Source organism: Talpa europaea, assembly GCF_964194135.1.
Source record: "Talpa europaea genome assembly, chromosome: 3".
Classification (NCBI taxonomy): Eukaryota; Metazoa; Chordata; class Mammalia; order Eulipotyphla; family Talpidae; genus Talpa; species Talpa europaea.
Window position 1 is genome coordinate 61,115,091 of NC_140069.1, and position 23,776 is coordinate 61,138,866.

At 33.4% G+C, this 23,776-nt stretch overlaps 1 protein-coding gene across 3 annotated transcripts in view; it reads left to right on the forward strand.

Annotated features, from left to right (window-relative positions):
- The window catches only part of TMEM68 (transmembrane protein 68), a gene marked incomplete at its 5' end in the record, with an annotated part of 37,272 nt that extends 13,809 nt beyond the window's left edge, over window positions 1–23,463 (forward strand). Inside the window, 5 exons of one of the 3 annotated variants that reach the window (XM_084230913.1) lie at window positions 4,868–5,035; window positions 7,529–7,722; window positions 12,570–12,630; window positions 14,406–14,545; window positions 23,325–23,463. In XM_084230913.1, coding sequence (XP_084087039.1) covers window positions 4,868–5,035; window positions 7,529–7,722; window positions 12,570–12,630; window positions 14,406–14,545; window positions 23,325–23,441 — 680 coding nt within the window. In that variant the 3' untranslated portion in view covers window positions 23,442–23,463. Of the gene's footprint in view, window positions 1–4,867; window positions 5,036–7,528; window positions 7,723–12,569; window positions 12,631–14,405; window positions 14,546–23,324 lie in introns of those variants that run through there. The other 2 variants (XM_084230915.1, XM_084230914.1) reach the window with 2 other exon arrangements.
- Between the last annotated feature and the right edge of the window lie 313 nt (window positions 23,464–23,776).

Here is a 23,776-nt window from a genome sequence, read left to right on the forward strand (position 1 = left end):
GGGAGGGTGACAGGATTCACTAGAGACAGAGCGGGGAGCAGAACAGGCAGATGACCGAAATACACTGCTAAGGGGGGCAGCGGGTACAACAGGAGAGGTCTGTCACGCCATGTGGGAATCTCCCTGGCCAGCCTGGAATGGAATCCGCGCTGCAGAGGCTGCCTCCAGCTTCACAGCGCTGCGCTGCGCTGCGCTCAGCCAGCTGTGCCATCAGGGAGGCCCATTCATCCGGTTTTGCTAGCATCATTTGTTGAAAAGACTCTCTTTTCTCTATTGTATGGTTTTAGCTCCTTTGTCATAAATTAGGTGTTGAAATAAGTGGATCATTTTTTTTTTGGCTCTTGATTCTGTTTCATTGATCTGTGTGTATGTTTTTATTCTAATACCATACTCTTCTGAGTATTATTGCAGTTTAAATTTGGTAACATAATATCTCCAGTTTTCTTTTTTCTCAGATTTGCTTATCTATTCTGGGTCTTTTGTCATTCCATATAAATTTTGACACTTTTAAATTCCATTTCCTTGAAAAGTACCATTGGAATATTGATAGGATTACTTTGAATCTCTATATTTCTTTTGGTAGGATGATCATTTTTATTTTAATTATTCTCCTCATCCATGAATATAGGATATCTTTCCATCTTTTTATTTCTTGCTATATATTTTTCAGTAGTGTCTTACAGTTTTCATTGTATCTTTCATCTCCTTTGTTATATTTCTCTTCAGTATTTAAATCTTTTTGATGTGATTTTAAATAGTATTGTTTCTTAATTTCTTTTTCTTTTTGCTTGTTATTTGCATGTAGAAATGCAGCAGATTCTTCTCTATTGTTTGTAGCCTGTTACCTTACAGTATTCATTTACTGTTTCTAAGTTTTTGGTGGAGTCTTTGGGGTTTTCTGTATATATTATGTTATCTATAATTAATGAAAATTTTCTTATTTTCTAGCCTGAATTCCTTCGATTTATTATTATCTAATTGCCCTGGCTAATACCTTTAATATTAAATTAGATGAAAGTGGTGAAGGTGGACAACCTTGGTTTGTTTCTGATCTTAAAGGAAAAAGGGAAAATATTCAGTTTTTACCATAGAATATAATAATTGATTATAGATTTTTAGTTTATGACTTTGTTATTTGAGGTGATATATGTTTCTTCTATACTCAATTTGTTGAAAGTTTATTATTATTTAAATTTTTTTTAATGTTCTGGAAAGCAAGAAGAACCTTAGGAATATTCTGTATATTAATATAATCCCTCAAAGAAAAGCATGCTTTTCTTTGCTTCAGTGTGTATTGGTTAAGTGCATGGTACATATGCAGAATCTCTCAAAGAAGTATTTTCTATTTCTTAGAAAATTTTATCAATGAGACAGTTGTTCCTTTTGGTAATTACCTCAGTGATTATAGCGTTAATTTACATTAAATTACTTGAAGTAGAATTAGGTAATTGTTAAGAAATGTTGAAACTATGTAAACACATAAAATCTTGAAATATCAGTAAATTTAATTTTTATGAGCATTGTCTTGAGTCCATTTAAAATATTATCAAGTGGTTTATTCCTTCAACACTACAATTACAGTCATTACACCTAATTTAATCTGTTAACTTTATCAGTTTAATGAAGATATTATAACCTATCTAATGAATGAATATACCATTTTAAAATTTAGACTGAATCCATTATTGTTTGAATTCTTGTTTGTTAGTGAATCAAAAAGGTATAAACTTAAAGAAATGAACAGATTGATAGTTTGAGATTTCCATATCCTGGACTTTTATCTCTGACATGTTAGTAGCAGACCCTCTTGAGACATTGTTGGGCAGTCTGGCCTTAGAAATTTCTTTATCTATTATTGGTATTGGCACTCAAAATTTCTTCCTTTTTACTCTTCCCTTTATTTTTTTGAGCCTAATTCTGTCCTTGGTCTCTGAACACTTGCTTTTTTTTCTTTTTTTTTTTGCCAGCACAAACTGAGGCCTTCATCTATGATGGTATGACAGAGTGGTAAGAAGGGAAGGGAAAGCAGCTCTTACAACTAGAGAGATGATCACATTTTATCTGCTCATGTTGTCTGTTCTCAGTCCTGTGGTAAAAATACCTAGGGTATTTTCTGCTAAGGCTTGGGTGGAGCTATTTCTCACAATCTACCAGCAATGAAAGATTACTGTGAAAAATGACTTGGCAGTTAGTAGCAATATGAAGGACAGTAGACATGTTTATCTCTTTAACTGATCGGAGAGAAAGAAAAGGTGGGCTGGAAGCCAGTCTTGAACTGCGATTAAGTTAGTGGTAAACCTAAAGAAATCATCTCCTTTCCCATTTCCACCACCCTTTCACCCTGTCATTTGTTCCTCTTGCTTAAACTCTTGTTCTTCTTTCCAGACACTTAAAGTAGGGTTTACATTGTGGCAGGAAGGATTGGTAAGAAACTACATGAATTCTAATCACTCTACAGGAGAGATGTTGCCTTGACATCCAGTTCAAATCTCTGATGACAATTTGTTCCCCACTCGTAGTAAGTGGTTAGAGTCAATGAAATCCCCCTTTTTTTTTAAAGATTTATTTATTTATTTATTTATTCATTCATTCAAGCACTGGGTACAGTCAGAAGCATGGGAGGGTGAGAGAATTCACTAGAACCAGAGCAGGGAGCAGAACAGGTAGAAGGACCGAAGTACACTGCTGAGGGGAGCAGTGGGCGGCAGGAGAGGTCTGTGCGCCATGTAGGACCCTCCTCCGGTGGCCGGGGAGCAGCCGGGGATTGAACCGGTGCTGTAGAGGCTGTGGGCAGCTTCGCAACCCAGCGCTCAACCGCTGTGCCACGGGGAGGCGCAGAAATCCCTTTTGTTTTTTATGAATAGAATGGGGGAAATTTCTAAAGAATTCATATGTATACATATATAAATGTCTTATGTGTGTATATTGTTTTATATATAATAAAACTTATGTATAAGATATATAATATATGATGTAATAATCAAAAATAAAATATATAAATGCTTTACATTTGTGAATAAAATAAAATTTTGCAGCATTATTAAATTATCCATTTGTATATAAGTTTTTTTGCTTTGAGTCACTAGTTAAGAAATTTTTGTATTTTTATTAATGAATTATTTTTTGAGTGCTAAATTTTATTTTAGGCTGTGTTAGGAATGGTTGTGTCAATTGTTATCTTCTACCCTTCGCTTTCCTTCCCTTTTCATCTACTCCTTTTTCTCTGTTCAATTCTCTGTTCATTTACTCACAACCTGCTATAAGCAGTGGCATCTTATACTCTATAGACCTGCTCTCTATCAAGCTTACATGGAAGGGTCCTGAGTCTTTCTTAGAAACTAGCAGATTCAATAAAGTGTGCTTGATATTTCAGACATGTGTGACTCTTTGGATATCCTCAATTAACAACCCCAAATAGTCCAAGTTCTAATGTTGTCTTTTCAGTTGGAACCTGAAGGTTCTACCTTAAGGATTCTATGATTCTCTGTTCCTGCATGATTTTCTTATAGAAGACAATACAATTGTTGTTTCTAGTCATAAACTTAAAAAATAATATTCCAACTATTATGTGAAGCACGTATAATATGATTATTTTCCTCCTATTGGCTGAAATTTCTAATCTGATTATGCATGTGTCCACTTTTTCAACTAGATCCTTGAATATACTGCGCATAGTTATTTTAAAGTTACTGTTTGAGAATGTAAACATTTGGATTTCTTTCATTTGATTAAACAGTCTCTTGACAGAGCATTGGTTTTGGTAGCTGTTTTATATGTTCTATAGTGATTTTAGTTTTCAGTTAAATTCAAGACATTGTAAGAGAATAGAGACTGAAGTACACAGTATTTGCAACAGAAAATTGGTCCTTCTCTGTGAGACCGCTAGTGAGTGTCAGTGTGGTGAGGGTTAATTAATTCAACTCACTAATTGAATTGGGTTTGGGTTTTGTTGTAAGTTACCTTCGGTTCAGCACAGACTTAAATCCTACCTTGCACAGGATCTTGGAGTGCTGGAAGGTTTTTCTTGGCATTCTTGTTCTAACCTTAATCTTGTATACCTGTGCCTTGGAAAGAATCTCTCTTATCCTTATCTCCTGCTCTTCTTTCAGGAAAAGGTTGCCTTTGTAGCTCCATGTGATACTTATGGGGGGGATGCGAGTGGTGGGGGCATTCCTTGATTTTCCTGGTTTAGCTAAAATTTTATTAGCCTTGTATTTCTGGGACTTGGGAGTGAGATTTTCTCAATGTCCTTTTTCTCTTTCTGGTGGCAGAGAGACTTTGGCCTGTTTAGGTAGGGATTTGGGGTTGTGGGCAAGTTTCCTGCTTTTCCTCCTAATGGGAGCATGCTTTATGTCATTTCAGGGCCCTGGATTTACCTCCAACTTCTTGAACAAATGTGTTGGCTTCTACTCTTCTTTAACATAGTGGGCTTTTGCCTCAGTCAGGGATGTTGGGGCCATGCAGGGAAAGGGTTTGGAGACTAGAGCTCTGTCCCATCAGATGCTTTTTGTATCTACCCTTTTCTTAGAAGGGTTGGAGGATTTCCCTTATCTCCAGTGTCAGATTTTCCAGTACAAAAGAAGCTTACAGGAAGCCAGTGGGGTTTTGTTCTCTGTACTGTTAGCAGAGGCTCGCATGGGTCTCTTGCCTGCCTTGCTGCTAATTGTGAGTACCCGAAAGGAACATGGAGGAAAGCTAGTGAGTGAGTATGGACTCTTGTTCATTTCTGGGCTTCTTAGGGATCCTACATTCAATCCTAGCCTGCACTAATATAAGAAAAGATTTGAATTTTTGTATTAGTAACCACTCTTTAATATAAATTAAGTAATGAATATATTTAAATATGTGAATTTTGTGTTTCTAACAGGTTATGAAGTTCATGGGATGGAAAAAATACCAGAAGAAGGGCCGGCACTTATAATTTTTTATCATGGAGCTATTCCCATAGATTTTTACTACTTCATGGCTAAAATTTTTATCCACAAGGGCAGAACTTGCCGAGTGGTAGCTGATCACTTTGTCTTTAAAATTCCAGGTAAACATTAATCATTGATAGAGTTTAAAATGTTTATCTTACAAATTATGTGATTTTATATCTTTGAGCTTATATCTTGAGCTCGATTTTATATCTTTGAGCTCTTTATGATAACATTTGGGAAAGGCATTTGTCTTTTTCAGGGTCACATACTTAGAACTCCAATTTGGGAATATTTAATTATCCTGTTTAGATATTATATCTAAATATAAAATAGTATGGCAAAAAAAATGTCATAATAAATCCTTGTTAATTCTTTTTTTTTTTAAAGTTTTATTTTTTTTATTTATGCATAGAAGAACTGGGGTATAGGCCAGAGATGTGGGTGGTGAGAGGATCACCAGAGACAGAGTGGGGAGCAGAACAGGGGGATCTACTGGAATACACTGCTGAGGGGAGCAGTGGGCAAGACAGAGGTCTGCTGCGCCATGTGGATTAGCTCCCTGGCCAGGATCCAACTCATGCCCTCATGCCACAGTGGCTGGGGATAGCTTTATAGTGCTGAGACTTAGCCGCTGTGCCACCAGGGAGGCCCCTTTATTAACAAGCATTTATATTTCCAATTTAAATCTTGAACTTCCCCTTTTTAAAAATGTAACTTTTGCCAAACAATGTTTTTATATTTTGTTATAGAAGGTTGATTTTGCATAACTTTTTCCATGAACTATTTATTTTTGGAGTTTAATTTTACTGTAATTAGAGTCTGATTACTGTCATTTTGGTGGCAGATCAAAATTAGTAAAAAAAAATTAGGATTTATTGTCTTACATAAGAATATAGCATTGCCTAAGATATCCTACCCTAAAGAATTTATTATGTCTCTTATACTTGACTTGATTAGTGAACTTATAACTCTTAAAATTGAGCACTATATTCTTTTTAATCTTTTCATAAAGGCTTTGTACCTTTTCAAAAAGACTAAGTAAATGGTTTAAGCACAATAGAGTTTTTAAAAAGGTTTAGAAAAAAATTCTGAAATAATATCATTAAGATCAAATCTTATTTTCCTCTGCACCAGTCTCCAGAAACAAGCCAGTATGTTCCCTTTAATAATTAAAGCGAAACCCACCCATTAACTAGACAGACAAACAACAAACAGTGCATTAAACAATCTCAAAGCCTTTTATAGACATGATTAATGCAATGTGTAACTTTGTGTATAAACTAAATTGGCTATAAAGGGCTTTTCTTTAGAAAGTAAATTCACTTTATAATAAATTTGGGAAATAACAGTTATTTTGATTTATTTTACTTCATTTTAATTTGCATATTTTCACATGTAATGCAAATTATTTTATTCTTTTTAAAAAAAAATAATGGTAGCATTAACATTTTACCATGTTTTATGAGGAGTAATTTTAATGGATGACTGAAATATTTACCTAAGTGGTTTTTTCTTATGGAATGTTAGATTGCTTCCTATTTTCAAAAAGTAAATAATAGAATGTGAAAAGTTTTACTTAGCATTTGGCTTTTAATGTTTTTCCTTCTTTATGGTCTTGTAGTTTTTTAAGCTCCCCCCGTTCATACATTTATTATGAGAATACATTTACTAAATTAGTGAGCTTTTAATGTAGTGTAAGATGAAAGTTATTTTAGTCTTAACACTTATGATCTTGCTTCAGATCTTGCTTCAGATCCTCACAAGAAGTTTGATTAATTTGCCCAGTTTTCACTATCCATCCCCATATTTCCCAGTCTCAAGAAATGAGGTGAATGAGCATTAGTCCTCTGATGTTTGAGTTTAGGGTTGGGTAAAATATTTAATTGCTGATAAGATTATTTCTTTTATCCATAAATAGTTGTAATTTGAAAAACTGTATAATATTAATATTCAGAATTAGCTGTTCCTAAATCAAGCACTTGCTTTATTAAAAACTCAATTATTTTGCTATTAATGATTTTTTAAAAGCAACCTCTGACTTTTAATTTCAGTCAATTTGATTTTGGCTTACTAATTTTGGTAGAACTAAGTATAGTTAGATGCACATTCTCATATTAAGGGTTAAGGTGAGGTTAGATTTGTGATTACTGATAGGAGGTGATTTCTGATTGCTCTAATAAATGTTGTAGACAGTCTTTGGCTATGCGATACTGTAGAAATAGCTGTGCACTAGACATACCTGGACTGGAAGCTCTGCCCTGCCATTTGCTGGATGTGTGACTTTGAGCAAGCTGCTTATTTTTGAGTTAGCTTTCCTCATCTCTAAAATGGGGTAAAGAATCCCTGTCTTTCAAGGATTTTGTGGGTTTTAATTAAGAGTTTGAACATGTAAAGTAGCCAGAATAGTAGGTGATCAATAAGATATAGCTATTGCTTCACTAGCAGTATTAATCCTATATTAATTTTAAGTGTTCTTGTTAATTGAAAAGAAGTAAAAATGTACTGATTTAAGTATACACTGCAAATTATATAGGTTGTAAACATTACTACTCTTGAAGAATTGGACAAGAAGTACTTAAGATGTATCTTCATGCTAATGTTTCTTACAGGGTTTAGTTTATTACTTGATGTATTTTGTGCTCTACATGGACCAAGAGAAAAATGTGTTGAAATTCTGAGAAGTGGTCACTTGTTAGCTATTTCACCAGGTGGAGTTCGAGAAGCCCTAATTAGTGATGAAACCTACAACATCATATGGGGTAATCGTAAAGGCTTCGCTCAGGTTGCAATTGATGCAAAAGTGGTGAGTTGTGTAAACCTAATTATTAAAGTAAAGCTAGGTTGATTTGAAAATAGATACTTAAATAGTGAGCCAAAGTAAATAAGAATTTAGACATTACATTACATTACTTTAAAAATCCATGTATCTAACGCTTAAAAGGTAGCATAGAAAAATTTCCTTGGTCATGGAAGCCATCTTAACAAAGAAATCAACCTTAAAAGCAATAAATTGGCAAATATTTAGCAAAGTTTTATTTTTACATTTGAAAATCTGGCCTTTTCTGATTTATAAAATTCTTTGTATTTCTTCAGTTATACTTTTTTCGTAAGTATAATCAGTCCAGTTCTGTATATCTTGATCTTTTGGTACAATTGATTGGTGTGTTTCAGTGATGGTTGTTGTTTGGTTTCATTACAGTTCTTTTTTCTGTGACCAATTACAATAAAAATCAAATAATATATGACTCCTATAATTTTTTTCAACAAATGTGATCAGCTAGCACTGTGAATGAAGAGGAGAAATAGATGTTAGTGTCCTGTAGACCTTTTATAAAGACTTTTTGCAAATGTGTTTGTCAATAAAATTAAGTGTTCCTCTGGAATTCACCATAGTTATTATACTTAGTATACTGGAGAATGTGAATGCCATTTGTTCTTTTGCTTTGGAAAAGTATTTCCATTTTTGGTCTCTGTATTGTGCTTGGTCCTATGAAACATTTATTACTTATGGAATGTTTCTTCTTTGTTTTCTTTTTATTTTCATTTTAGATTGTCATAAAAAGAACTCATACTGCCTTTGACAAGGTGGTATTCTTTTCTCACACCAATTAGTTAGAGGCTGCTGCTAGTACTTTGACATTTCAGTATTTTTGTATACTCACTGCTGCCAAATAAAGAGACCAGTCTGCACCCTTTAACTTGCCTGTTCATCTTGCAAATATAGATTGTTGATTAAAAAGGAAAAGATTATTGATGACTCATTCCAATCCAAGATCAGTATTTGAAGAAAAATGGAAATTTTCTCTTTATTTTTTAGTTGTAAAGTTCCAATAAAGTAAAATCCATGGAGTTCTATTCTCTCCTGTACATATGTATACATTACTCCTAGAAATACATTATTGCCATAGTGCTTTAATAATGTGATCCTAGTGTAAGGGTCAGTGTGCTTGTCCAAGTATTTCATAATAGACAACATAAGAACTTGAACATGACTGTCCTATAGTGTATTATAAATTTCCTAAAGACAAGGCCATCTAATTATGTTCTGCATCCCTAGAACAATGACTTGTATTTGCTAAGCTATATTTGTTGAATTGGGTTAATTTTTTATAGTACATGTTAAATACTTCTGGAAAGGAGCCTTTTGAATTTAATTTTATGTTAATAGTGACATAGAATACTCATATAAAGAACACTTTATTTTCTAAAATGTTTTAAGCACTGGTGTAGAAAACAAAACCTTAAACTCTGAATAATATAGAGTAAGAGTACAAAAGGATATTTGTACATTTATACAAAAGTTAAGTATAATCAATGTAATACATATTAAAACAATGATAAAAACCTAGTCAAAGATAATTTAGTTTTTAGGATTATATTTTAAAAGAATTATATCTCCTAAGGTTTAAGATAAAAGTGACAAAAGTATATTTGGAATCTCAAATTGATCATGAGATTGTAATTCCTTATCCCTAAGTTTACAGTTTTAATGAACATTGTCTGGAAGATTGCCTGAAAGGCAAAATTATTATATAGAGAAAGTAACTCTTTTTCCTATCCATGGAAGAGTTCCTATATAATCAATTTAGATAATCTAGATAATTTAAGATTTTTCTGTTCAGAATTTGAGAAAACAGCCTTTTACAAGTTTAAAAACAAGCAAAATTTTTTAAAATTGCTTACTTATAACATAGCATAAATTTGATAAATACTCTACAACCCCAGCCTTTTGTAGTGTTTTTGAAGACTTTTGTTGGTACTCCTGTATAGTAAGTAGGTGACATATGTAATTATTCCAATGTTACAGATGAGGAAACTCAGGCACAGAGAGATGAAGGGCTGGAGGGACCGGGTCATACAGCAAGGCAGAAGCAGAGCAGAGCATACAGTTCAGAACTGCAGGCAGCCGGTGCAGTTGCCATCCCTGACTGCATTTCACAGTGAGTCCGCTGACCTGAAGATTAGAGGGCCTTCCAGATACATGAGAGAAATTTTTCACTTATTTATGGATATAGTTGTAAATTGCACAGATAATATATTTGGAAAATCCGTTCATAGGCCTCACAGAATTATTATGAACTTCGAGTAAAAATTTTGCACTGTCCAGAACTAACATTTAGATTGTGATGTGATAATAGGAAAAAAGAATAGGCTATTAATTCAAGTTTGTAAAATATTGGTAGAAAATATTTAAGATTCATTTGAAAGTTATGGATAATATAAATTTATATAACTTAAATTACTCATTTTGTGAATTCCTGAGAATTATAACTTTTATGAGAATTTTTAGGTAACTTCATAACTAATAAGTTATGGGAAAAATAGCCCATTTACTCTAATATAACAGATGTAAAAAAAAAGTGTTTCAATAAAATTGTTTATATGTATTATCTTAATTTTAAAAAAACTTTGATAGAATAATTATTATTGTCATTTTATATATGAAGAAACTGAACCTTAGACAAGATAAGTATCTTTTCTAATAGTTCTTTTTCTTTTTAGTGGCAAAGACTCCAAGACCATATTAAAGTAACTTATTCTCCTAAGAGTAGTTTTAAGAAAATAAACATTCTATCTCTTGCACACATCTATGCACATACACACACATACAGAGACACATGTACATGTAAACAGTTCAATGCTAGCTTGTATATGAAGTATGTATAAGTAAAGGAATGTATAATTATTCTATAGTATCATGTTATAACAAGGTCATGCTTGTAGCTTTAAGACTATAAGCTTGAATGCAAACTTAGAAACCATATGCCCAGAGAGTAGCCTGCAAAACAGAACCAACTAGGGTAAGCTTTCTCCTTTACTACCTTCTAGGTTCTGGGATCTGTTTTTTAAAGGATGATGTGTAATCTGGAAAGTCTTTATGAAGTTTATGAAGTGCATACTGCAATACAGAATTCAAGCCTCATGCTCACTAGTAGACATTTGTAGCATAAGTGATCAAAGAAGGCAAGATAGGGTGTGGATATGTGTGTGTGTTGAAAGGTTTCTGCTCCTTCTTGGACATTTTAAGTTCCCAACTCTAAAAACATAACTTAGGACATTAAGATTTCAACCATCATTTTATTTTACGAAACTGGTGGTGGTTTCCTAGATCATAATCTCTAGTTTTTTTTTTTTTTTTCCAGAAAAAGTCAGTGTACTTTGTCTTATATGTCACTTGTTAAATTCTTCATCTGACTGGTTTCCTTTAACTTGAATTCTTTTTTTCCTAATTGATTTTAAGATTGCCACTATCTATTTCTGACCCTTTGTATTCAGAGAATACAAATTAATTCATTAGATGTATTATTTCTCTGTTCTGTTTATTTATTCCTTCTGTAATTCATCCTTTACATTTTCTTTTGCCACTTAGTGTATTCCAGGCACTGTTTTAGGTTCCAGGGGGTAGAACAGTGAACAAAATGTTCCTGCTATTGAGTTTCTTCCTTCGGATGACTAGAAGCAATAAATAAATCATTGATCATATATATCTGTATATACATGTTAATGGTGATAAGTTTTATGAAGAGAGCTATTCCTGTAGCCTCTTCTTTTTGTCCTCTGTATTTTACTGTTTTCCAAAGCTGCATAGGAATGGCCTTTTAAATGTCAGCTTATTTAAATATGTCAAACCCTGTTCACTGAGGCAGGTAATTCTGTATTAGAGAAATACTCATGATAGATTCTAAGTGATACCTTCTTCAGGCTTTTTTGCTGTATTTTAAAACAACATTTAATTCAGTATATTTTGTTTACACTTTAAATGTTTTATTGTATATTTTTATCTACTTAAGTTTCACATGGCATAATCTCCTTATGTGGTCCTTTGCTGCAATCCATTTTTAAAATGATACTTAGTTAAGTTTTCTATTTTTAAAAAGTGTATTTTATCATTGATATTCATAGAAAAATAAAAACCAGGTAAAATTCATGACGCAATTCTTATATATATGCTTTTCCTTTTTTTTGCAGTGTGTCTTATTCATATTTCATTGTTGTTGAACTTTATTAGATATAGCAAACTCAAAAAAAATGGTGTTTCTCAAAATACTATGACGTCTTCCTAAACCTGACTTTTAAATGTATGTAAATTTCCTTGTAGAGAGATCAACTGTCTTGTAACCTTTTCTTCACTGAACACCCTATTCTAAAGCCCATAGAAACCTATTTAATTTTCCACATTCATTTACTTAATGAAATTAATGATAACTGTAATCTTTATTTTGAGTTTAAGGGTTTATGTGGAGTGATAGGAAAAGTTGATAAATGAAATATGTATGTAATACCACTAGAGGGTAGTGTTTCCAATTTATAGTTTTGCACGTGATCTGATAAATCACACTGATAAATATACCTTTATTTTATTTATTTTTTATTTTTTATGCTCAATTAATATTTTTAATATTTTATTTTATATAATTCTTACATCATTTTTCATTTTTGCACAATGTATGCATTTTCATTTTGTTTATATTCCCCATACAATTGCACCCTCCCCTTAATTTGACCTTAGTCCTTCCTCTCCCTGCCCCCTCCAATATACCTTTATTTTAAAGATAACTTATTTTCATAAACAGGCCCTCAGAAGTTTGCATTAGTGACTCATAGAGATATTACATGGACTAATTTATTTTTAATTCAAATTCTCTTTAGCCCATTATTCCTATGTTTACACAAAATATTCGAGAAGGCTTTAGATCACTTGGAGGAACAAGTAAGTTCTGATTCATATCACTTTTCTAATTATAATATATTTTAAATATTTGGACTTTGAGACCCTGTAAGGAATCCTTTTGAATTATTACTTTAGATAATAGATTTAGTATATTGATGTTTAAAGTCTGAATGATAACTGGTTCTAAGCAATGGTGGTTCTTAGTTGTTGGATTGTTTTAAGAGTCTCATATGCATACTGAATGGACTTTTTTCCATAATTGACTTTATAAAATTGCAGTATGAATTGTCAAATTTACTGTGTTAAACTGTGCTGTTGAGGTTGAGAATAAATATATGTATTCTAACCCCCAGAGAAATTACAGTTTAAAAAATAGATGACAGTGTGATATTGAATTAAGATTAACAACCAATGGATATCACTTGCTTTATTTGTTACTTTTTATTTTCTATTTCTTGTTTTTTAAAGAATATTTTGAATCTTGATATATTTACACTGAACAGTGCTTTTTGTTTACCTTCAATTTATTGATGGCAAAATAAACTTTGAGTCTCATTATAGAAGAGATAACATTTGAGCATGCTTTTCTTGTTGTCATGTCTCAGTTGTTTTCCTTTTCTTTTAGAAATTTCATTATTTGTTTTGTGCATCCCATGGTTCATGTATTATTATGTTTTATATCCCTAGCATTGTATCATTAATATTCTCACCTACATACAAATTCCCTCCTAAAGCACTTTAAACTTCTTTCTTTTGTCTAATGTTGGTCTGTTGTTGATATTCCACTATTTTAGGTCATGCTTTTTCTTTTTCTCAAATTTAAAGTAGAAAGGTGGATTGATGTGATATTTAACATCTGTTCTAGAATTATTTTGTACAATTTTCTCTGAGATCAGTTCTTTAGAATTTGTCACATATCAGAAATTACTCCTAATCTTGTTTTAAAATTCCCTTTTGACTGCTTTTTGACTTTTCTTGACTTTAAAAGTAGAAAAATACCATAAATTAGTATCTAGTGATTTTTTTTTGAGTATTACTTTGGGCTTTATGATATATTCTATGTTTCATATGTAGAAAGTATTTTAAAGTTTAAGTGCAGTTTATAGATATGTTGTCTTCTTTGAATTCCATTTTTTTAAAACTTAGTTTTATTTTTTTTAATTTCTTTGAATTCTTTAAAAAAAAAACTTAACCATAGTTCATCAGTTTATTTTACACTGACTGCCACTTTTTAATCCTGTTAAATTTTATATTTGGTCATTAGCATTAAAATTTTTTTGCTTTTTGATTTCCCTAATTTATAATAATTATGTTCATAGTCTTTACCTAGTTTATTGGTGCATTTTAGTTTCATTTTTATGTAAGTTTATTTTATGCTTCCATCTTTTCTTTCACTCATGTAAGTCACATATTTGTGAGTTTCTGGATTTTTTTAGTGTAATTTTGTTTGTAGTCTTTACACTTTGCTTTGCAATAATGGGAATTAATTTGCCATTTTTAATTCTCATATTTGTAAAGCACATTTTTTTTAAACTTTAAAGCATTTCTAAGTTTACAAAAAAATTGAGCAGAAAGCTCAGAAAGGACCTAGATACCCCCTCATCATGTCCAGTTTCTCCTATTAGTAACATCTTGCAATAGTTTTGTACATTTGTTACCATTGATAAAAAGCTCATTTTTAAAAAAACATAATTATTTGTGAAGAGGAGATACTATTTGATATCTTCTATGTTTTACATAATTAGTTGAAAGTTTACAGTTATGTGTTGAGTATTTATTAACCAATTAAAATGATTTTGTTTACTTTAACACAGGGTTATTTAGGTGGCTTTATGAAAAATTCCGCTATCCATTTGCTCCAATGTATGGAGGTTTTCCAGTGAAATTACGTACCTATTTAGGTGATCCCATTCCGTATGATCCAAAGATAACAGCAGAAGAATTAGCTGAAAAGGTAATTATTCATTCTTTCTTACTCTTAGGATAGATTTTTACCTTTAAGTATTAAAATTTTATTCACTTATTCTAAAAGCATGTTCTAAATTAGTGGTGAGTTCTCCCCAAGGGACATTTGGCATTGTCTGGAGACAAATTTTTTTATTATTATAATGGGCAGGCTGCTATCTGGTGGTGCTGCATGCATCTAGTGGGTAAAGGGTAAGGATACTAGAAAGCAGTCTGCATTATACAGGATGACTCCCCCAATTTCCCAACAAAGAACTATCCGTTCTAAAGTATCAATAGTGTTGAGAATCCTTGTTCTTGGCACTGATGATTAAAGAATTTAGTTTAGTGATATTTAGAAGAAGAATACTTGGACCTTCATGAAAAGAAAGATATTATTTTTGCCTGGTAGAAATATCTTGGGAGGAAAATGGAATGGAAGTCAGATTGTTCCTAGCTGAACTTTCTCTTTGCTGTGTGACCAAGGATACTCTTCACCTCACTCTTCTAGTCTGCAAAGCAGGAAAGAAAATAGTACCTACTCATAGTTTTCCCTGAAGGTTACATGAGATTGCTCTGTTTGTTGTTTAGAACAGTGTATGGCAGATAGGAAATTCTCCATGTAGAGTGGCTGGTGCTTAATCTTAATCTTAGAGACTTGCAGTCCAAATCAATGTTATAAGGTGGATAAGTGTTACCACACTGTGTGCTTACAACAGAGTGTCTCAACCTGGGCACAGTCACCTTTTTTTGTGGGGGCTGACCTTTGCATTGCAGGATGTTTACCAGCATCTCTGTTCACCTAGATACCAGAAGTATTCCCATCCCCACCCCTAATCAATCGTAACAGTGAAAATATGTCTCAGCACATTGTCATAGGTGGGCCACAATGTCCCCTGGTTGAGAACTGCTATCTTGAGGTATAATGGAAGCAGAAAGGAAAAGCATATAAATTTTATCTAGATGCTTGCTGGAGGTAGGTGATATTTGAACTGAGTTTTGAAAAACAAGAGGGGATTAACTGAACAAAGAATAGAGGAAATATATAATGGGAAGGTGATATGAAATATAGTGTAAAATCTTTGAGGAGTAGATAGTTTATTGTAGATGAGGCTAGAAATGTAGGAAGGGTTTAGACTTTGATGGCCTATAATTGATTTTGTTTCTTGAAAGCCAGGGTGGGTGCTGTTGGAAGCAGATGAATGTCTTAATAGGTTTGAACTTAGAAAGATTACTGGAATAAGTGAAAGTGACTTTGGGAAGAGTAGAAGCTCAAAAAGAAAAGGGACGGTTTTGTGAAGGAAAATACTAGGAAAAGTTTCCTAGAATGAGGTAACTTTGCACTGGGTGTTCAAAGATGGGCCTGTGGATTTTGGGCATGAGGGAAGTGTATGAACAATGAAAAAGTGACAGGAAAGTAGATTGCATAGCACAACAGTGTTGAACAGTCTAAAATGATTAGAATAAGAAGATTGGGAAGTACTGCCTAATAAATCCTCCTCTAGGAATTTTGCAAAGCCCAGGAACTCAATAAAATTTCTAGAAACCCTCTGCCAACAATGTCCATATTACTTTGTCTCAAAGAGCATTTTCTAGTCTCATCTGACCAAAATTCTCCCTGTTTTTCTTTTTTTTTTAAAGATTTATTTATTTTATTTATGCATACAAGAACTGGGGTACAGGCCAGAAGTGTGGGAGGGTGAGAGGATTCTCCAGAGACAGAGTGGGGAACAGAACAGGTAGACTGACTGAAATACACTGCTGAGGGGAGCAGCGGGCAAGACAGGAGAGGTCTGCCGTGCCATGTGGGTAGCTCCCCGGCTGGCCAGGATCGAACCTGCGCTGCAGAGGCTATGAACAGCTATCCAGACTGCGTTCAACCACCTGCGCCATGAGGGAGGCCCACCCTGTTTTTCTTTGTGTAGCACTTACAGCTATGAAGTAAACGTGGGTCGTTAGCTTAGTGAGTAGAGTTTGATTGAGATGAGACTGAGAAATTAAGTAGGAGCTACATTTTTAGGCCCTTAAACATCAAATTAAGGAATTTGTCTACCAACTACTTTTCAATTAGGATAAACTTTGGAAGTTGCTCATGTCAGTCCCACCCTAATTTTTTGGCCAAAACAAGTAATTGTAAATTCATCTTTAAATGCTTTGTAAAGGTGATTGTAGCAATTGTCATTGCTTAGATACATATAAAAAAAGTGCATTCTTCCAATTCCTAACACAGTGTTGGATATTTAAGTACAGATCAATAAATGTTCAGTGAATGAATGAATTAAATAACTATTTCCATATTTACTTGAATATGGAGACAAAGTACAGATTTGTGAGATTTTATAGAGCCAGATTACTCACTAATTCTGAATATTTGCCTGGAGGATATCTAGATCTATGTTTATGTAGGTAATTTTTGGAATATTGTACATGAGTTTGGGAGAGTAGTCAAATTGATGCTGAAGATTTAGAAATTGTATTGAGACAGTTGTTGAAGCCATTACCTTTACAAGACAGGTTAGAGAGAGAAAGAGAACTGAAGAGGGTGTAAGAGATGTAACATTTAAATAGGAAGGCCAAGGAAGAATCAAAGTTGAATGAAAGGGAGTGGGAGAGAGGTAGGAAACCAAGTAAATTCGTGGGAAAGAAGTCGGCAGTAGAGGTTTTTTAAAAAATAGAAATGATCAACTCAACTTACCCATTTTTAAGTTTTTAGTTTGGTAGTGTTAAACAATGTACATTGTTCTGTAGTATAATAGATTTCTTAACTTTTTCATCTTGCAAAACTGAATCTCTCAAACCACTAAACACCAACTCCCTATTTCTTTTTTTTTTTTTTTTCCTATCAATACCTTACTCTGGTTCTTTTATGGGTGCACAATATTCCAATTTTTCCAGTTTTATGGAGATATGAGTGACATATAACATTGTATAAATTTAAGATGTACAGTGGCAAGATTGATACATGTGTATTACAGAATGATTGCCACAATAAGTTAGTTAATAGTTCCATCCCTGACATAATTACCACATTTTCCGTGTGTTCAGTGACAGTATTTAAGATCTACTCTCTCAGCACTTTCAAACATGTCATGAGGAGGTGTTACCTATTATCACTATGCTCTACATTATATCCTCAGAAATTACTCTTGTTGTAATTGGAAGATTGTGCTCTTTACCAACATCTTCCCATTCCTGCCTTGCCCAGTTCCTGCCAAACACCATTCTATTCTGTTTCTATGATTTCTGCTTTTTTAGACTCTACATATAAGTGAAATCATACACTAACTCTGCAGTTCTGCCTCTCCATAAATGCTGTAACTACCCTTCTACTTTTTCTCTAAGTGAGTTTGACTACTTTAGATACCACGTTAGATCCTATAGTATAATGATCCCTAAATTTTCACAAATTCAAAGTTATTAGCATCCAAATTAATGTAGAAATGAAACCATATTTGAAAAATGGGTGACAAATTCAATTTAATTTGGTATTAGAGATTTTAACTAGAGCTATTAGGCAAGAATAGGAAATAAAAGGAATTCAGATCGGAAAAGAAGAAATTGAAACTCATTATTTATAGATTATGATGATGTTATGTATAGAAAATCCTAAAGACTACATCAAAAAGCTATTGGAAATAATAAATGAATATAGTAAAGTGACAGGTTACAAAATCAACATACACATATTTGCTGCATTTTTTTATAGACAAATAATGAACAATAAGAAAAAGAAATTAAGAAAATAATTCCATTCACAGTTGCAGTAATTAGAATGGAATACTATTCAGCAATCAAAAAAAGATAAACTAATGACATTTGCAGCAAAATGGAGGTGGAAGGATTATGCTCAGTGAAATAAGTCAGCAGGAAAAAGAAAAATATTGGATTGTTTCACTTATAGGAGGAATATAGGGGAACCAAATAAGACACAGTGGTGGGAAGAGGGGGAGATAACAATACAAAACACAACACAACAAAACAAAAACAGACAATTATAAGCCAGAGACATCCTGCAGGGGAGGGGGAGGGAGAGGAATTGGAAGGAGGGAGTGAGAGAGGAGCACAGGGGACTGTGGTGATGGTGCACTGGTGAATTGGTGGAGGAAATTCTGTGGGGACTACACCTGAGGGGGGGGAAGCAAACATTGTTTAAAAATGAATAATGATGTAAATTATATATAAATAAATAAATTTTAAAAAAGAATTAAATGCCTAAGAATTAACCTAGCCAAGGAGGTGAAGGACTCGTACAATGAAAACTACAGGACTACTAAAGGATATAGATAGAGTATGATTTAGAGGGTTGGAAAGACAGTCCATATTCAAAGATGAGAAGAATTATAGTCAAGACAACCTTTCTACCAAAAGCTATAAATACATTTAATGGAATTCCATTATAATGCCAATGATATTCTTCAGAGAAATATAGCAAAAAAATTCAATTTTTATAGGACCATAAAAGGCCTAGAATAGCTAAAACAATACTGAGAATAAAGGAGAAATGTAGGTGTCATGTTACCTGATATGATATTAGAATAAAAAGCCAGCCGCGAGGATCAGTGGAATAGAATTGAAAACCCAGAAGTAAATCCACACACATATCTGTTATGTAATCTGTTACGTAAGCCACAATCATGCAATGGAGAAAGGAGAGTTTCGTCAACAAATGGTGTTGGGAAATCTGGGCAGTAATATGTGAAAGAATGAAGTTGGATCATTTTCTAACTCCATGTACAGAAATAAATTCAAAATGGATTAAATACTTAGATATAAGAACTGCAAAGGAAAATAAACAGAAAGAAACATTGATATATTTCTTGACATTAGTGATAAAGATGTTTTTGGAGACTCAATCCCAATGGCAGTGGAAATAAAAGCAAAAAGGATTACCTCAAATTAAAAAGGTTTTACACAGAGAAAATACATGTCTGTTGAAAAGATATTGTACTGAGTCAGAGAAAATATTGACACATTAAACATCCAAAAATGGGCTACTATCCAAGATATGTAAAATAAATTTATTCAATTTAACGAAAAAAAAAAGCACATATAATTAATGGGCAGGATGTCTAAACAGACATTTCACTAAAAAGGATACCCAGAAGGTCATTAGATACATGGAAAAATGTTCATCGTTGCTTTTAATAAGGGAGATGCATATCAAAACCACAATGAGTATCATTTCACACCTCTGAGAATGGCACATGTTAAAATGATATTTCCAAAAACAAATGCTAGAGAGGATGTGGCGAAACAGGAATCCTGTTATATTGGGGGAAATGTAAACTAGTGTAGCCGTTTTAGAAAGCAGTCTTAAAAAATCAAGAATAGAAATACCATATGACCCAGTGTTGCTGTTTTTTGGGCATCTGTCCAAAGGATATGAAACCATCAACTCAAAAAATTATATGCTCTACAGTGTTTATGTAGCATTATTTGTAATAATTGAAACATTGAAACAGCTTATGTGCCCACTAATATAGGATCCGATTAAAAAAGAGGTGGTATAGCCACACAATGGAGTAATATTCAGTCATAAGGAAAGATGAAATGTTGCCGTTTATAGCAAAGTTTGAGGAATTGTGTGTAGTAAAGCAAGTCAGAATGACAAAAACAAATAATGAATGTTTATACAGCAAGAGATTTGATAAAGAAAAATATTTAATAAAAACTAAATATTGAAACAACCCCAATGCCTCAAAATAGACAGCTTCATCAAAACATTGTGGTATATTTATAAATGGAATATTACTTAGTGATCAAAAAAGACAAATTCAGGCCATTTGCGGCAATGTGGATGGAGTTGGAAGGGATTATGCTAGCAGATAATACCGATGGTCTCACTTATATGTGGAATATAAAGAAACCAAACAAAAGGGCAAGAAAAAGACAAAACTAGCAAGCTGACCGTAGAACTGAGGCACACAGTAGAGGAGGGGACAGGATGGAAGGGACAAAACAAGAGAGGGATGAACACAAGGGAATGTGGGGATGGTTCACCGATGATGTGGTGACAGAAGAACTATGGGGACTACAACAATATAAGAAACAAATTTTAATTAATATAAAAGTTTAAAAACTACTGGACACTTATAAATGAAGTGAGGTTAGGGGGGAGAAGGAAGGAGAAAGGATCAAAGGGGATGGGATAACAAATTAAAAAATGGATGACAGACTGTTCGGGCATTTGTGCAAAAGAGCAGTTTGTAAATAATCTAAATCTAAATGAAAATATTATGTACTGAAGAGGACACTTACTTGGGATATTTCCTTAAAGTTTTATCAGTCTTAATCTCTTCTTTTTCCTTGCTTGCAATTTCTCTCTCTCTCTGCCTCTTGACATTCTCATACACAAATACACATATAAATACAAATTTATATACACACGTGTATCATATATACATGTATTATTAAGGTGGAAAGAAAATGGAGAGAAGAGATAGATTTGAGTGAGTGATATTGGAGAGATGAAACGGGACCAACGATGAATGACTATTGTGAATGAGAAGCAGAAAATGTTAAGGTTGCCTTCTAGGTTTGGATTGACTTGGCTACATACATGGTAGTGTCATTTGGGGAAAAAAGTGAAGTCATGAAAGGAGAAAGTATGGGGGATAGGATGTTAGTTTAGGATTAAGAAGTCTTAAGTTAGAGGTGCCTTTCAAACATTTTCAGGAAGTCATACTGTACATTCCTATCTGAAACTGGGGACTGGAGAGATATAAATTTGGGAGTGATCAGCAAATAGGTGGCAATTAAATATATAGGTCAGGTTATTGAAATGTTAAAGAGTAAGTTAGTGCCTGATTTTGAGATTCAAAGGAGATTGAAAGGGAGCAGTTTGAAAGCTGGAGAAAAACCTAGCTTTTTTTCTGGTGTGCCTATGAGGGCTCCAGAAGAATCATCAATGATGACTGAGATAAAAAGACTGTCCATTGGATTTATTGGTAAAAGGGGGGTCATTGGTGATCTTTGCAAGACTTGTATTTTTCTTAATACCTATCCCTGATATTCCCCTGAAAATTCTTCATTGATACCTCAATTCATACACTTGATATTTAACTCCCTTTATGATTGAGTTGAAATCTAAGTTTAAAACATATCATTTAGCTTTTGAAAACATACTTGAAACCCCAGCCATCTCTCACTAACTTGCCATTCCTTAAACAGTTGTTTCCTGTGGTCTTTTTTTGTTGTGCTTCGTCCTTCACTGTTACTGAAATATTTCCGGTTTGTGAATTTTGAACTTCCAGATATCCTTTTTCACATGTTGGACGACACATCTCTCACATTATCTTACATATTTTAATTACTTTGTACTTAATTATGCTTATCAAATTATGAGCTTTTTGAAGTTAGAGGCTATATCACTATTACAGCTTCCAAAGCATCTTATGCTTCCTGAATTAATAATAAAATTTTAAAATATATACTGTGTAGTGCACTACCTATGTGGTAGTAGTCATTGTGCCAATTACCCGAGGACTTGGCTTCAATCTTTTTATTTGTGTTTATTAATTTCACTTAAAAAGAAATGAAAGGGGCCTTCCTGGTGGCGCAAGGGGTTAAGCATCACATTATGAGGCAATCCACAGCCTCTAAAGCATGGGTTCGATCCCTGGGCCGGCCAGAGAGAAACACACATGGCGAGGCAGACCTCTCCTGACTCGCCTGCTGCTCCCCTCGGCAGTGTGTTTCATTCAGTCTGCTTGTTCTGTTCCTCACTCTGTCTCTGGTGGATCCTCTCACCCCCCTCATCTCTGGCCTGTACCCCAGCTCTTATATGCATAAATAAATAAATCTTAAAAAAAAAAGAGGGGCCTCCCCTGGTGGCGCAGCGGTTGAGCACTGGGCTGCGAGGCTGCCTGCAACCTCTGCAGTGTCGGTTCAATCCCTGGCCGCCGGTGAGGGTTCCACATGGCGCTCAGACCTCTCCTGCTGCCTCAGCAGTGTAGCTTGGTCCCTCTGCCTATTCTGTTCCCCGCTCTGGCTTTGGTGAATTCTCTCACCCTCCCACGCTTGTATGAATAAATAAATAAATCTTTAAAAAAAAAAGAGAGATGAAGGTCCAAGATTTGTAAAAAGAAGACTTTCTGAAAGGTTGTCATCTGAAACAAAGTGTACGTGAACGTACATATACGTACTATGTATGTACTTAAATGAAATAGCTAGATACCACAAACTGATTTAAATATAAAAACTTGAAATTTGTCAAGAATTTAATGGGAAACAGTTTTAGAAGATTTCTTGATATATCCCAATTGACTTCCTTGCTATGACTTAATTAAAATGTCTGGAAATTGAGACAATAAACTAAAAAGTATGTCAGCTCATTCATAACTTTCCTCACTTTTTCCTGTTGCGTTGCCTCATGTAATTGTTTCATGTGTACAATGATGAAAGAAAAAATGCACATACTTACTAGTTACTAGAAAGCAGTGAAACTTGCATTTGCGTACTATGTTTTTTCTTCTGTGTGTGTGTTTTTTTTTCCCTTTTGAGTGTTTACTGTATACAGGATATTGTACTCAGTATCATTAAAGTATTGAAGTATATCTTAAGGATCTTACAACCTAGTGTTGAAAATGGTCGTGAGATAATAATGCAAATATAGTAAGTGTAAGAAAATGCTATGGTGTACGGTGAAGGAAGCCATTAATTTTGAGGAGATATGGGTGCTAATTTGGGGAAGACTTCTTGAAAGTAGTACTGTATAAAAATCTTTACAAAGTAAATGATATGTATTGAGAACTAAAAGAATATTGGCTTTTCTTTTGTTTTCTTAATAGACAAAGAATGCTGTTCAAGCTTTGATAGATACGCACCAAAGAATACCAGGAAACATTATGAGTGCTCTGTTAGAACGTTTTCATAAAAAACAAAAGATCCACCAGAAGATGACTTAATACATTTATATCGATATGTTTGTCTCTGTAGTACTGTCTTCTAAATTTTGTGGTTCTATAATAAGCATTTTTTAAAATCATGCTAATAGACATCTTTTGCTGAATTTGTTTAAAATTGTATTGTCAATTTTGCTTTTATAATCAATTGTATCAGATTTAAACAACTCATTACATGCCTAATAATTCAGAAAATGATCATGTTTCTTTTTATAAATTCCTAATAATGTATAATGAACATATTGATTCCTAACATTAAGGTTAGTAATAATAGGAATTTAAGTTAAACATTTCTAAGTAATGCATCTAGTTTCTGTATCTGTTGTACTCAACTAATT